Consider the following 14,168-nt stretch of genomic DNA (forward strand, 5'->3'; position numbering starts at 1 on the left):
GCCCCGCCGGCATGGCCCCGGCCGAGCCTGGGGACTCCGACGGCCAGGGTGAGTCCGAGTTAAAATAGATGTTTCTCTTTGGTCTATTGAGTATACTGAAATACGAAAATAAAAGTGATTCGGACAGTCTGGGGCACACGGAGAGGCCTCTTCCGTGCCCGAGGGCCAGTCCTGCCCCGGGCCTGGCGCGGTCCTCCTCTCCCGGGCTGGCTGGGCGGCCGTCCCCTGCGGCCGCGCCCTCGTCCTCCTCGGCACGCACAGCCCGGGCCGCGGCCAGGGACGGCGGGTGAGGCCAGGCTCCCACGGACAGCCGGCGCGGCCCCCGCTGGGTGTCCCAGGCCAGACTCCTCGCCGCGGTGCGCACGCTCAGCTCGGGACCCCGAGGAAGCAGGCTGTCCTTGACGGGCTACAGAGAGACGGAGGGTGGGCAGATGGCGGAGAACGGGTCGAGTCCACAGCGGACAGGGGACCGTGGCTGAGGTGTGGACTCTCCAGGGAGCCAAGGCCACTCCCGGGGCCCCTCTGGGGCTGCGTCTGTCAGGAGACCTGAGGAGCAGAGAGAAGAGAGCGTCAGCCCCGCAGACACCAAGGGTCCCCGCTGGCAACGGACGTGCCTAGGACGCGGCCACCAGGCTGCACCGGACGCTCCAGACAAAGGCCGAGACTTCAAGGGGCCAGAGGAGGACTCCCTCACCGTCCCCAGCGACCGCGGCCCCTTGCCCGTCTCCACAGTGGTCACTCCCCTGCGACACTGGGGGACACCCTGGTGACACGCTGGTGTCCAGAGCCTCCGTGGCGGACACATCATCTCCTGTTTCGCTCACCGCACCCACAGCCCCCGGCCCCAAGGCTGGGTCGGGGACCCCCGGGACAGCACCGCGGCGGGGGCTGTACCCCGCTCCAGAAGACCCAGTGCATGGTGCCCTCCTCTCCCGGAGCGCAGGCCGTGCAGCCCGACTCGTGACCCTTCACCTCCTCAAGGCCGCCCCCACCCCCACCCCTGCTGGTGCGCACCTGTAGGTCACTCCTTCACTCATCCATTCCGAGGATTTCGACAGCAGCTCCCCCCCCCGCCCCCGGGAACGGGGCCACAGGAATGCTTCTCAAACGGGGAGGCCCCGGGGGCCGCCGGGTGCCATGGGGTGTGCCCATGGGGGTGAGAGGCCCGTGTTCGCTTGCTGCTAGGACGCCTCCTCCATGAGGCCCACGTCCACTGGCACGCAGAGCAGGCTCCACGGCAGGGTCACGCTCTGGGAGGTCAGCCGCCCCCTGGAGACCAGTGAGCTGGGGTGCTGCCGCAGGGCCCGGGGGCACCCCTCTCCTCAGCCTCCACTGGGAGACCCCGTGTCACTTGTACGCAGCCCCCGGGCAGCAGGTGGGGTCCCTCCGGCCACGCCCCGTCTCCCTGGGGAAGGGTCCCGAGCAGGTAGTTCCCGAGCCCCGTGGGCCCCAGGAGGTTCTCGCCGACCCTGCGGCGGTGCTGGGGGCGCATCGGGGTCCCGCCCCGGTGGGTCATTCCACCTGCCCCGGAAAGCACGTGTTCTCCGCGGGGACGGGCGGGCTGCTCGCCGTATCTGGCCGCTGCAAAGCATCATTTAAAAAACAAAACACAACTTCCCAGGCCCTGCGAGTCCAGCAACCACGGCCCCCGCTCCTCAGTAAAGCCGTGTTCGGCGTGTGTTCCGCACGCGGGAGCGCGGTGTTCCGGACCGAGAGCCCGGAACAAAAGGTCCTGATAAACAGCAGACACGTGGGCTCCGTGAGCCGGGCCGGCGGCTGCCCGTGCTGATAGGCTCGGGACACGAGAGCCGTTGCCATGGGGAAGACAAAGACACAACCAGGAGGAGCTTCTGGAACGGCTGCCATCATCCCTCCCGAGTCCGCCGTCCGTGTGGTCTCTTCTCCGGGACCGTCCCTGCGGCTGTGCGGCCGGTCCGCGAGGAAGACTGGACCCCACGCCCTCCCCCAACCCGAGCTCGCGAGAGCGGCTGGAACGGCCGTGGTTTGCTGTTGGGTTTTAAAAACAACAACTCAGACAGCGTGACGCGGCCCAGGGCAGCTGTTCTGGTAACGCGGCAAGGCCACGGTCTCAGGCGCGCCCTGTGCACACTCTCCCCTCGGACATCTGGGCAGGGGCGTCTGGGTGGGCGAGGGGTGAGCTCGAAGCTCCCTGCGTTTGCTCGCTGCTTCCACTTCCCTGTCCGTCTGTCCTCTAGGCCTGTGACTCGCTGCATCCTGGGCTCACGCTGCAGGGTGCTTGTGGGGGGGTACCAGGGGACGGGGGGCGGTCACAGGGGACGTGAGGTCCCGGCCTCTCGTGGGGACAAGGCTCCAGTGCTGGCCCGGGAGGCAGGAGGGCTATGGTGGGAGCAGGTGGCCTTCCCAGTGCCATCAGAGGACAGGCTCGGAGGTCCCTCCTGCTCCAGCCCAAGAATGAGTTTGGACCAGCGGCCCCCTGCCCCCTTCCCCCGCATCCTGGGGCCAAAGCCAGGCCACCGCTTCCCAGGGGCCTTGAGGGCTCACGTTCTGCTCCTGGTGCTTCCGGAGCACTTAGTAGACACAGAGACAAGCAGCCCACCCCCGGAGCCCACAGCCCCCAGGGCCGGTGCTGGGCCCCCATCCTCTGTGAAACGTCTCCCAAACCAGGGCAGCCGGCTGTGAGGACACGTGACACACGGCGGGCCTGTCAGCTCTGGGGAGCGTGTCCCGGGCCGCGGGCCGTTGGCCGGTGCTGGCTGGGCCTTCCTGGAGCTGTTCCTGCGAAGGCCACATGGTGCCTCGGTGAGGGGGTGGCAGGGCCTGGTGCACAGGGCAGCCCAGACAAGGTGCTGAGCTCACCGGGCGGGGTCACCCGTCCCTGTCATGGCCTCACCGCGATCCCTTCTTCCTCCTGCGCAGCACGGTTAACCCCGGTGCCCGGCGTGAGCCTCTAGACGCTGCTGTTGTCGTCAGCCCAAAGTACTGACAGGCCCGAGGCGCCAGCGGGAGTGGCCGGCTGATCCCAGGGCACACAGCCCCGCCCACAAGGCCCGTGCGCCACCCACCATCCCCGGGGCGTGGGCAGATCGGGCATGAGACAGGCCCCTTGCTGAGTGGGTTAGGACCTAGCGAGAGGCGGGAGGGCCGCCCGCGGCACACACGAGGGCCGGGACTCACTGGATCTGACTCCCACCCTCACAGCACACCGGGCGGTCGCAGGACAGGAGTGGGGCAGGTCCCCTGCACTGGCTGGTTCCGGCCTCGCCTGCTGCGGGCACGGACAGCAGCCGCAGGATGAAGGGATGAGCGCACACAGGGGTGTGAAGGGCGGCATGCCTGCGGATGCCACAGAGAAGGCACGGGAGAGGGGCACGGAGATGGGCGAACAGGGCAGGGAGCTGGACGGGGAGCCCGGGCCGTGGGCGGAGCCACCACAAGCCCCTCCTCCACGTCTCAACCTGTATCCTTGCGAGCCCCTCTGAGGCATCGGCACCCGTCATCTGTTGCATCTGAGCCACTGCAGAGAGCTGCCCACGTCACCCCGTGGGACGCCGGGCACTAAGCCCGGCCACAGGGACGAAGTACCTGGACACGCGCATCCTGGGGGCAAGCGGCCGGCGGCTCTAGCCAGGACCTCAGGGGGGCACAGGCCGGCACCGACTGTGCAGCCCTTCTGTGCCACGAGGCACAGAGCTCCTTTCTTCCCCCTCGAGCATCCCAGGCAGGTCCTCACCCAGAACCGGCTCCACCGGAGCCCTCTCCCGTCCCCTTCCTACAGAGCACGGTCCAGGAACGGCCACCTCCTGCCCAAATTTCGTTACTTGTAAGATGTAGGGTTTTATAAAGAATGTGATCTGGGCTAGTCCTGCTCATGCAGACTCGGAAAAGGTGCTCTGCTCCCCACAGGCTCAGTTTCTGCATCCACTAAATGGGAGCTTGAAAAGGGATCGGCTGAGCCGTCTCCCCGCCGCCCAGGAGTGAGGTGTGAGGACCAGCTGCGGGCTGGTGAGCTGGGGAGGATCGCAGGGCCCCGTTTTTGGCGCGACACGCTCCTGTGTGGCCACGCTGCTGTCCGGGGTCCTGCGGGTCCACAGGGCCGCCCGGAGAGAAGGGAAGCTGGTCTCTCCAGTCTCAGAGGAAGGGACCTCACCGGGGATGGACGTCTGCCAAGGAAGCCCGTTCTCACTGAGAATTCCCGCCGTCAGCTGGGGCCGCCTTCATCCCGGGGAATCGCTCCCACAGGACCTGAGCCCTCCGAGCCTCCAGGTGGCTCGCTCCCCGGCCAGGCTGGGCAGCCAGCACACAGCCCGGGTCGCAGGCCCATAGGACACCGCATGGGACGCGGAGAAAGAGACTCTGAAGGTCCAGAAGGATCCTGCGTCTGGCTTCGTAAGGACCTTCAAGTTCTTACTCTACTTTTTACCAATGGGGAGCAGAACTCAGGGACGGTGTCCCTGTGAGAAAGCCCATGGGGAAGCCATCAGTGGGATCCTGCAAGTCACAGGACAAGGGCTGGAGGGGATGCAGGGCAGGGCGCAGGGAGTGACCCCCAGCTGATGGCCACAGAGAACGGACTCTTGCCTGAGCCACGGGTGAAACCTGGCGCGTACCTGGGAGCCCCGTGAGGCCCCGGGCACACCTGCCGGGCTTCCGGCCACAGAGCGGGGAGACGACACACGAGTGCCATCCTCGTCCTGTTCTCAGTGACTCGTTATGCAGCACGGAAAACCGAGGCACCCTAAGGACCAGCTGAGCTCAGGAATTCGCCTTAAAACAGCATGTATGGGGAGCGTGGGTGCCCCGTTGTCAGGATCCCCGGGTTAGTCCTGCTCTGCTTAATAAAGGGCTCCGCGCGGACAACGTCCGGGGGGCGGTGTGTGCTCACCCCCATCGGCCGGGGCCCCTTCTCCTGGAGAGCAACTTGGGGGTCCGCATGGGGGTCCGCCGCTGGGAGGGGCGAGGGATGGGACCCTCCCCAGAGCAGGGACGGCAGAGTCGTGCCCGCCCTTCCTGCCTCACGGGTCCGGAACTGCGGAGACAGAAGGACGGCTCTCACGGGGGACCGCACGGGCCTGCGATGCTCCACTGTGACCCGGGGAAGTCCACGCAGGTCACGACGTCACCACCTGTGCGGCTGCACGCTGGAGGCATGCCCGTCCCTACTGAGAGTCACACCGCAATCTAAAAAGCCACGGTGACGTTCAGGGAAGGTGCTTGATTTCCTCCGACTATGTAAGCCCCCTCCTGACCTCCACGACAAGCACCGGCCTCTCCGGGCCGGGCAGAGCCAGAGGGAAGACCCTGGTGCTCGTGACCGTGTGTGGGCCCCTCGGGGTTGCGCGGTGCCAGCCCCTTCCCCAGGCACAGAGGGTCCTTCAAACCCCAGCGCTGCTCTAAGAGGAAACCCCCACTTAGCATCTAGCTGGAGGGTGAGGCCCTCCACCCTGAGCCAGGTTCTGGGCCCCAGAACCCCCCAGAAGCCACCAGCTCTGTCTGCTCTGCTGGGGAGTCCCCGGACTCCGTGCTGTGAACACAGGATTCTGGGAGGTGACGGCTCTGCCCTGTCCGTGGGAGGCTGGGACCCCTGTGACCTCCTGCCCACGTGCTGCCCGGATTCTCCAGGGAAGTGTCCCCATGCCACGGCGGGTCCCCTCCAGCCCTCTACCTGCAGAAGGACAGACTGGCATCCCCCTTCCCCAAAGCCTGGCTGCCAGGCGGTGTTTCCAAAGGGCGCGCTGACAACCGCGGGAAAGCTTTGCTGCCAGATTCCTATCCTCTCTGTCCTCGCCCCAAGGCAGTGCCAGCTTTGAAGTCCGTCCCTCGCCTGTGCTAATCCGAGGCCAGGCCTCTGGCAGCATCAGAGCAGCACCCTGCCGCCTGCAGCAGGCCCGTGGCCCACGTTCACAGGCGGTGGGATCCAGGGGACATGGAGATGACAGAGTGGCCGGGAACTACACCTCACGGAGCAGATGCGCTCCGGCGACAGCGTGCCGTCCGCAGCAGCGAGGGCGACCAGCGTGCTCGGGAGCTCGGGATCAGACCCCTTCCCAGGTCTCCCTCCTGGGTCCACTTAGGCTGGGGGGGGGGGTCACCTCTGCATGGCCAGGTCTGGGCCTCCGAGCGGGACCAGGCAGTGCCTGCGGCACTGTCCATCCAGGAGCCGGGGGACCGGGCGGAGGACTGGTCCCAGGGCTACGTCCATCTTCCTGTCGGCTCGTGGCGGCTTCACTGGGATCCGGCAGGTGCGCCACACACTCACACCTTCAGAGCATGAAGGCCACGCCGTTGTGTGGCCAACGCCACGGCCCGTGTGGAAGACTCGCTCCCAGGAGCCGCCCCAGACGTCAGCGGTCACTGCCGCGCTCCGCCGGCCCCCGCGGCCCTCGGCAGACGTCCTGCCTCCACGATCTGCCTCTTCTCAATGCTGCACACAAGTCACACCGCACGTGGCTTTTGTGTCAGGCTTCCTGGGCCGTGTGCGACGCATCCTGGGCTGGTCCATACCGTGGCCCATGGAAGGCCTGTCCTTTGGCTGAACGGCCCGGGACCGGCTGGACCGCAGTTTGCCGACCGTTCGTCAGCGGGTGGGCTCTGGGCTGCTCCCACCTGCCCGTGGCTTTGCTCCCGGCTGCGGTCTCCCGCGAGCACACGTGGGCTTCCACGGCTCGTGGCCGGACACCCACGGTCCCGCGGGACAGCGACGGCGGCTCGCGCCCGGACTCTGCGTTTCACTCTGCAACAACTGCCCCCTGCGCTCCGGGGGCCTGGGCGTGTATTTCTGCTTCTCGTGACGCCCATCCCCTGAACACGCTCCAGAAAGACGGGCGGGTGCACTTCTCCCCGACCCCTCGTGAGGCCCCGGAAGGACAGTGGACGGGATTAGAGCGCACGACGCAGACGCGCCTCCTCCGTGCATGGGTCGCCGCTGCCCGACCACGTCTCTTCCTACTTTCCTTGGTTATTCCCATTTGGGGTTTTAGGAACACTCTACCTGTGGGCTATACTCATCTCTGATGGGCTATACTCATCTTCGTCCATGTGACGTCCCTCCCCCACGTGGCCTGGCAACCAGCCATGGCTGACACAGAACATGACTCGGCCCCTCTGTGGCTCCGTGTCCTCCTCGGAGACGTGGGCGACGGTAGCCCGCAGCTCACGGGCGGATGTGGGCATGACCCGTGAATCTGTGCACACGCGTCCACGGTAGCTGAGCACATGTCACCAGGGGCTGGGTGTCCCCGGCTGTTCTGGATTTACTAGGACACACCCCTGTCCCCGGCCTGCACCAGACTCCCTCACACACTTCCTCCGGCTGTCCCACAGTCGGGCGCCGTAACGCGGTCCACGATCTCCCGGGAGTTTGGGGTGCCGTGAGGGGAGCGGTAACACTCCAGCTTGAGCTGTCCCCAAATATGAAGCCTGTCTTCCCCCACCTGCCACTGGGGACCCGTCCCTTCCCACCAGTCCGTGCAGCCCACGGTCCCCTCGCCCCGGTGCCAGGGTTCCCCTCAGGGCCACGTGGTCTGCTCCGTGGTGCAGAGTCACAGGAGGAAGACCAGATTTTCTCAGGTTCTAAGTGTGTCCTTGGGACTTGGACAAACCCCGTTCCTGTATCAAGGGCAAGGTGGGTACCTGGTGGGGGGCAGCCTGGGGCTCAGCCACTCACAAGCTTCCCCTGCACACCCAGGCGCACACCAGTGGGACGTGGGCACCGGGGTGACCTCTGTCCTAACGCCTTCCTACACTGGGACGGGTCTACACGCCCAGCTAAAATGGAAAATGGCGTGTGATGTGCGTAAAACTTCATCAGGGACTGGACTGAAACTGTATTAAATCTAAAAATTATATCTGAAAGAACAGACAACCGCACAGGGTTTGGGCATGCATGAACTTTAACCAAATACGTGGCAGCTCTTCGCTTATTTATTCCAATCTCTTTAAACTTCTCCCGGGAAGACTCTGCCAATATCTTTACACAGGACACCGGCCTCTTCTTACAGAAGTTACTTCGAGTTCCTCATACGTTTCCTGCTGCGTTTCGTAGAGACCTTGCCTCCCTCGTGTTTACCCAGGTTTATTTTACTTACATATTTAATGAAACCATGACTCTTCTGAAGCCTATTTGCCCGGAAAGGAGAACACAACCGACTTCTGCCGAGCCTCTCCTCCTGGCCAGGTAGGCAGGTTTCTTCCTCGAGTCTGCCTGCAAGCTCGCTGGTTTTCACTCCCGAAAGGACACGCTCCTCTGCCTGCTGATCCCTCGCCCCGGCAGGCAGGCTCGGAGGACCGTCGGCCTCGTGGGGCCGGCACACTCCCGCTGGAAAGGCCCGACCAGTGCAAGTTTCAGCTTCGTAAGGTCTCTCCTGCGACTACCTGGCTCTGCCCCCTCGGCACAGAGGCAGCCCTGGAGCATCTGAGTGAAACAAGGCTGTGTTCCAATAAAGCTTTATTTATAAAAATAGGTTGTGGGTCGGATTTGACCACGGGTTGCTGACCTCTGATCCAGACCACAACTTGTCTGTGTCTATGAAAACTTAGGGCTGAACACAAGGAGAGAACCTTCTGTATTCATAATTTGTCCAATTTAATAAGCTCTTCAATTAGTTTCCAAGGCACCTCAGTGGCTCTTGCAGAATTCTGGAAGCACCTGTTTATCTCCTCGGTGAGTAATAAACATCGCATTTTCTCATACCAAATAATGAGGTGATTGCATCTGCCAGATCTTCCAGAAGATCATCATGGAGACTGCAGGCCTGCACCTACTGCCAGCCCCAGTCCTGATGGGCACAGGGCAGGGGTCCAACTCTAAGGGCCATGCTGGCATTCATTTCAGGTGGACAGGAGGCTCCAGGGGGCCTGTCTTCTCCTCCAGATTAGCCTGGAGCTCTGCCGGTCCTGGTGCTGTGGTTGGTTTGGTGTTTTCCTTAGGAACCAGTGTGGTACCTGCCCAGTGCCTTTTCAGCACCTGCTTATTGACAGCACATTTTTATCTGATCATCCTTTGGGCTTGGTCATCCTTCCTGATTCTAAAATATTAACAACATATTTTTCTTTCTTACATAAATCTACTTTTGTGTTGTGTCAAAGGACCACAGGACTTGGCACACTGTTGCTTGATGTTAGGGACAGGTGACATGTGTCCCAGTCATGCCTGCACATTCCGGGGAGCAGGGATCCCCTGACGTATCCACAACCTCAAAGTAATGCAGAGTACACGAGGGCCTCACGGGCACTTTGCTGAACCAGTCCAGTGCCCAGCACGGTGCCAGACCTATACTGCAGACTGAGTCTTCCCAGAACACAGTGGTTCCAGGGGCGCTCTCCTACCCTTGGGGAGATTTCCAGCATCAGGGTTTCACTAGCCCCTAAAATGAACTGGGCAGTTTCCCAGTATTTGGGGAAAGGACACCTGCATGTTAACGCTTTCAAGACCGGGCCTGGTAAGCCATCTCTGTCCGGGATTTCTACTGGGGGATGTTAATGCCTTTCTACTCCTTAGTTATGATGGTGATTTGCACCCCAGGAAATCATGTAAGTACTGAAACCCTACAGACGTGGTGATCAGTACCCAAGCTGTGTATGCACTCTTGAATGATCTGAGACCCCAACACTGGCTGGTTTTCCCTCCTTCCTATCAGATTTATTTTCTAACAAAAAATTTGCGCATGACAGAGGTCAGAGTGCATCTTTGTGGTTTTGCCAGTTACGCAGTGAAGGATCACGTCCATGTCTTTCTTTTAAAAGTTCACCGATGGGGCGCCTGGGTGGCCCCTGGGTGATCCGACTTTGGTTTCGGATCAGATCGTGATCTCAGGGTCATGGGATCAAGCCCCGTGTCAGGCTCTGTGCTCAGCCCAGAGTCTGCTTCAGATTCTCTCCCCGTCGGCCCCTCCCCAACCCTGGATGCATGGGTGCACTCTCTCTCCCTCTCTTTCAAATAAATAAATAAATAAGCAAATAAAATCTTAAAAAAATTCACTAATATTCCTGTTCCACGTTTAGCCTCTTTCTCCCCTCGAGGACGGCTTCTCTATAAGTTAGGTTATTTTCATGCTTCCTGATTTAAAAATAAAGTTCTCTAAAGACACGAGTACTTCCCTGTGTCTGCAAACACCCCGCGCGTCAGTCTCAGAACATGCAGAATGTGATTCAACAGCAAGGACATGTGGACTCGGCCATCCGGGCCCCGCCGGCTCTGCTCTGAGGTTACTGCTCAAACCCCTTCAATCGTACGGCAGCCCAGGAGGCGAGCAGCGCCGTTCCGCCCATTTTCCAGATGTTGATGGTGAGGCACAGAGCATTAGGTGACAGGTGCTTCACCAGCAGACTGGCCTCAGGCCCTGAGCACGGCTGCATGAGCTTGACTACACACCGTCTTTCACCTTTCACGGCCTGCCCCGGCCAAAACACTGTGGGGAAGTACTGGCTGATAGGGTTCTTCTTCTCCTTCTTCTTCTACTTCTTCTTCTTCTTATTGTTATTTTGCAATATTCTAAATAGATATAACATGACTGGAAAAGAAGGTTGCCCCATTTCTCTTCTGTGCAAGTTTAGCTCACAACCTGGATTACGGATTCTTCTGCACAGATTTCATGCATGATGGGGAATCAGAAGCAGCCTGATCTTTTGTTAAAATGCTCAATATGTAGCTGCAAATTCAGTCATAAAATTTTTATTATTCAGAAGATCTGCTTCCTGGTCTTTTAAATTGTTGCTTTTGGTGGCTTTTTACTTGACCTTAATGCAGATTAAAGGGTTGTTTAAATTTTGAACTAAAAATTGTGTTCCTGGTCATTTTGTTAATTTGAAGTTAGGCTTGCTTCATAGAAATGTAGGTGCATCCATACATAAAGGTTTCTGAGACATGTTCATTGCTTTGAGCTGCAATGTATCAATATGTGTCAATAATCACATATACTCTTGTGATCTTATGTGTATCAATATATGACTTGTCCCAATCTAATCATTTTACCTACTGATTTCCTTTTCCTCTCCTTGGCCTGGTGCACCTTCGTTTATTCTTTGCTTTAACACTTTTAGTTTGTTAGACGTGCCTTTAGAAGGCAATGTACATTTGATCACCTTAGAAGCCTGATTTCAACAGTCTCTGCCTTTTAGCCGGGGAGATTAACCCGTGTACATTTATTGTCACCATGGGTATGGTGGTTCCATCATAAGTAGCATGCCCCATCCTGATTTCTGGTCATGCTGCTTTCGCGGGTCATTTTTTCACGCACACACATGACATTTCACCTGCTTTCCCTCCTGCCATGGTTTAAGGAAATCGTGTTCTTGCTCCCATTAGTGGTGGCCTTTCTGTTAATCTAACGCACTCTTAATGATTATACAATTTGTCTAATGACTTGCGTCATTACGGCTCCCTCTATGGCACAGACGGACATTAAGTGACTCTTTTCTTACTCGGCAGCTGCCCACCCACCCCCCCTTTCTAATTTAGGCAGAGATTACAAATCAGTTTGCTATTACACAGAAATTGTTTCTCACAGTAAACACAGTATATTACATCATACGCCGTGGATTTTGTGTTGTATCATGGGAACAACATTCACATCAGCTCTGTGTAATTCTTGGTATCAATAGTCACCACAATTCTTTTTATCTATGACCTTTTCCATCATGAGCCCCTGATTTTTATCTCTTTGATTGGCTTGAGATCATCCTTCATTTTTTGCAGGAAAGCTTTGTGGGTGGTACACATTCTAAATCCTTGCAAATTCAAAACCGTGTTCTTGAGTCCCTTGGTGTGAAAAACAACTAAAACTAGGATTGAAGTTGTGAATGTATTTTTCAGCCCAATCCCTGGCTGTGATCCCTCCTGGCCTTCTGGTCCAGAGGCTGGCCTGTGCCATTGTAGCTTCTGTGGACCCCATCCTCTTGTCTGAGTCTTACCTTCCCAATTTAACGGATTGTTATGAGGCAGCTTCCTCTCATTCTTTCAATTCAAACAGGCCCATGGGGTGTGTGTGTCATGATAGTGTTGTCTTGTTTCTAGTTGGGGGTTTTCTTTCTGGTCCTATTTCCATCCTAACCTGATTATCCGTCCCCTTCTGTCCCCTCCTGGTCGTGGTGGTTTCATCTCTGGAGCACCTGCTTTCTAAATTAGGGATCTGCCCTCCATCCTCCACACCTACCGACTTTTTCTCTCTGACTCCATTTCTTTGCTTTCTCCAATGAACCGGCCCTTGGCTGAGGACCGCCCATGTCACTGCACGGCTTTCCTGCAGGGACAAGTCCTGCGTTTGCTGCCCCCTGTACATTTCTCGCTCGCACTCGTATTTTAGGTGTCTTCGTGTTTATGCTCCAGGTCACGTAGCAAACCTTGGATGCTTGCTTTTGCCCCAGACTGTCCTTCCTCTCTGGCTCCTAGCTCCTGGGTCACAGGAGTTGCAGCTCCTTGGAGCTCTCTGACACAAACAAGCAGATGTTCTCCAGAAGTCTCCTCTGTGTACAGCTGAGGACTTTTAAGAGCTAACTTGGCTTTTAATCCTTTAGAAAGTATTCCTTTCCACAGCGTCCATTTTCCCACAGGCTCATGTTTGAACTTTGGCTCTGATGCTTTTTTAATCCCCTTTAAACGGGCAGAGGCCTGTCGGGGGCTGGGATGAGCCCACGGGCCCAGCAGTGAGCAAGTCTTCATCCTTCGTGTCAGCTCCTGCCTGGCCTGGAAGGTCTGGATGTGCAGAGACCCAGAGTCTTCATGTGACCCCCAACAGGCTCTTAAGTGGGGGGCGGATCCCAAGAGTATCTCATCCCCCTTGGGAGGTCAGGGACTCTGTCTCTCCTGGACACTCTCTTGAGAATGGAGGACTGAGTGGCCCCTGTGTGCCCCAGTGGTCTTGCTGCTTCCTCCTGCCCCCGCTCCAAGGGGCTCTTGCTGCAGACTCTGCCCCTTCCCGTGAGGCTCACCTCCGCCCACCACCTCCTCTCCTGCCACACTGCTGGGAGCCGATCCTTGCAGTGGGACGGGAAGAGCTCCTGCTGGCCAGACCCCACCTCTGCTGCTGCCTTCTCGGTCAGTGCAGCAGTGTCCGGGCCCCGAGGTCAGGCCCAGGAGCGAGGAGGAAGCCTCAGCCTCTGTCTGCACCTGAGGAGGACTCTGTCATCACGGGGCTCAGATGGTCGGGCAGGGACATGCCACGAAGTTGCCTCCCACCCACTCGTGACGTGCCCACGGGGATGTGACCAGACCTCAGCACGTGCTTCTATTCACGGAGTCACAGTGTGATGCTAGTTGTTCTCACTTCCCAAAATACCTGGAATGGGAAGCTGGGCAGAGGCTGTGCTGATGGCGTAAGAAGTCGGCCACCGTATCCATCCAGAAAGCCGGGCCACGTCTTTACAGACTTGGTGGAAGGACCAGACTGATCCTCTGTCCTCCAAGGGTCGGACAGCTTGTTTGGTCATGCGGGGGACAGCCATGGTTGTGGGGAGGAGGACCCTGTTGGGGGGGTGGGTGGCCATGGTTGTGGGGAGGAGCGACACTATACTATCTCCCCAATGCATCCGGTTCTGGGAAAACTGATGCCACGCGGGCTGTGACATGTGAGATGCAGCCAGAATTCAAACAAAACTGAGGTACGTGGTCACACAGCCAGCTCTGGGGTTAGGGTTAGGGGAAAGGCCACGGGGACGGCTTCCTCCCGGTGCAGCCCTGGGGATGTGAGCCATCCGGAGTGTTCTAGAAGGTGGCCCACAAAGAAAACAGCAGCACGTCTCCCCTCACAGACTCCCTGGGTCTTTCATATGCCGTTCTTTCCCCTTGCCACTGACCCAAGGACCTGTGAGGCCAGCAGGGCGGTGGGGAGGCATGGATAAGGAAACTGAGGCTACCCAGGTGTGCACCATAGCTGTCACCCTGTGAGCAGGGGACACAAGCCCACGCAGAAAGTGGAGATGGCAGCCCTAGAGGGGGGCGTGGCAGGGGCGTCCACACAGCCCCTGGCAAGCCTGGACTCTATGTTCTGGCTCTGGGGGCGGGAGGCACGAGGGGGGCTGGGGCCAAATGGTGATGCGGCATCCCTATGACCCAGGACCTACGTCACCCAGTACCTCTTGGATCTAATGGGGACTTGACATTTACAGTCATTTGAGTTGAGACTCAGATCCTTCAATTCCATCTGTAAAGACTTGTCTAGAAGAAGCGTCCCTGCCTCATGCCGTAACCCCTT

The 14,168-nt window shown here is 59.0% G+C and overlaps 1 protein-coding gene across 2 annotated transcripts in view; it reads right to left on the bottom strand.

The window, feature by feature from the left end:
- Positions 1 to 296: 296 nt before the first annotated feature.
- TAFA5 (TAFA chemokine like family member 5) overlaps positions 297 to 14,168 on the bottom strand; it is a 164,305-nt gene continuing 150,433 nt past the window's right edge. For both annotated transcript variants that reach the window (XM_044226955.1, XM_044226954.1), the window contains exon 4: positions 297 to 546. In XM_044226955.1, coding sequence (XP_044082890.1) covers positions 538 to 546 — 9 coding nt within the window. In that variant the 3' untranslated portion in view covers positions 297 to 537. The remainder of the gene's footprint in view (positions 547 to 14,168) is intronic.

Source organism: Neovison vison, chromosome 12 (assembly GCF_020171115.1).
Source record: "Neovison vison isolate M4711 chromosome 12, ASM_NN_V1, whole genome shotgun sequence".
Classification (NCBI taxonomy): Eukaryota; Metazoa; Chordata; class Mammalia; order Carnivora; family Mustelidae; genus Neogale; species Neogale vison.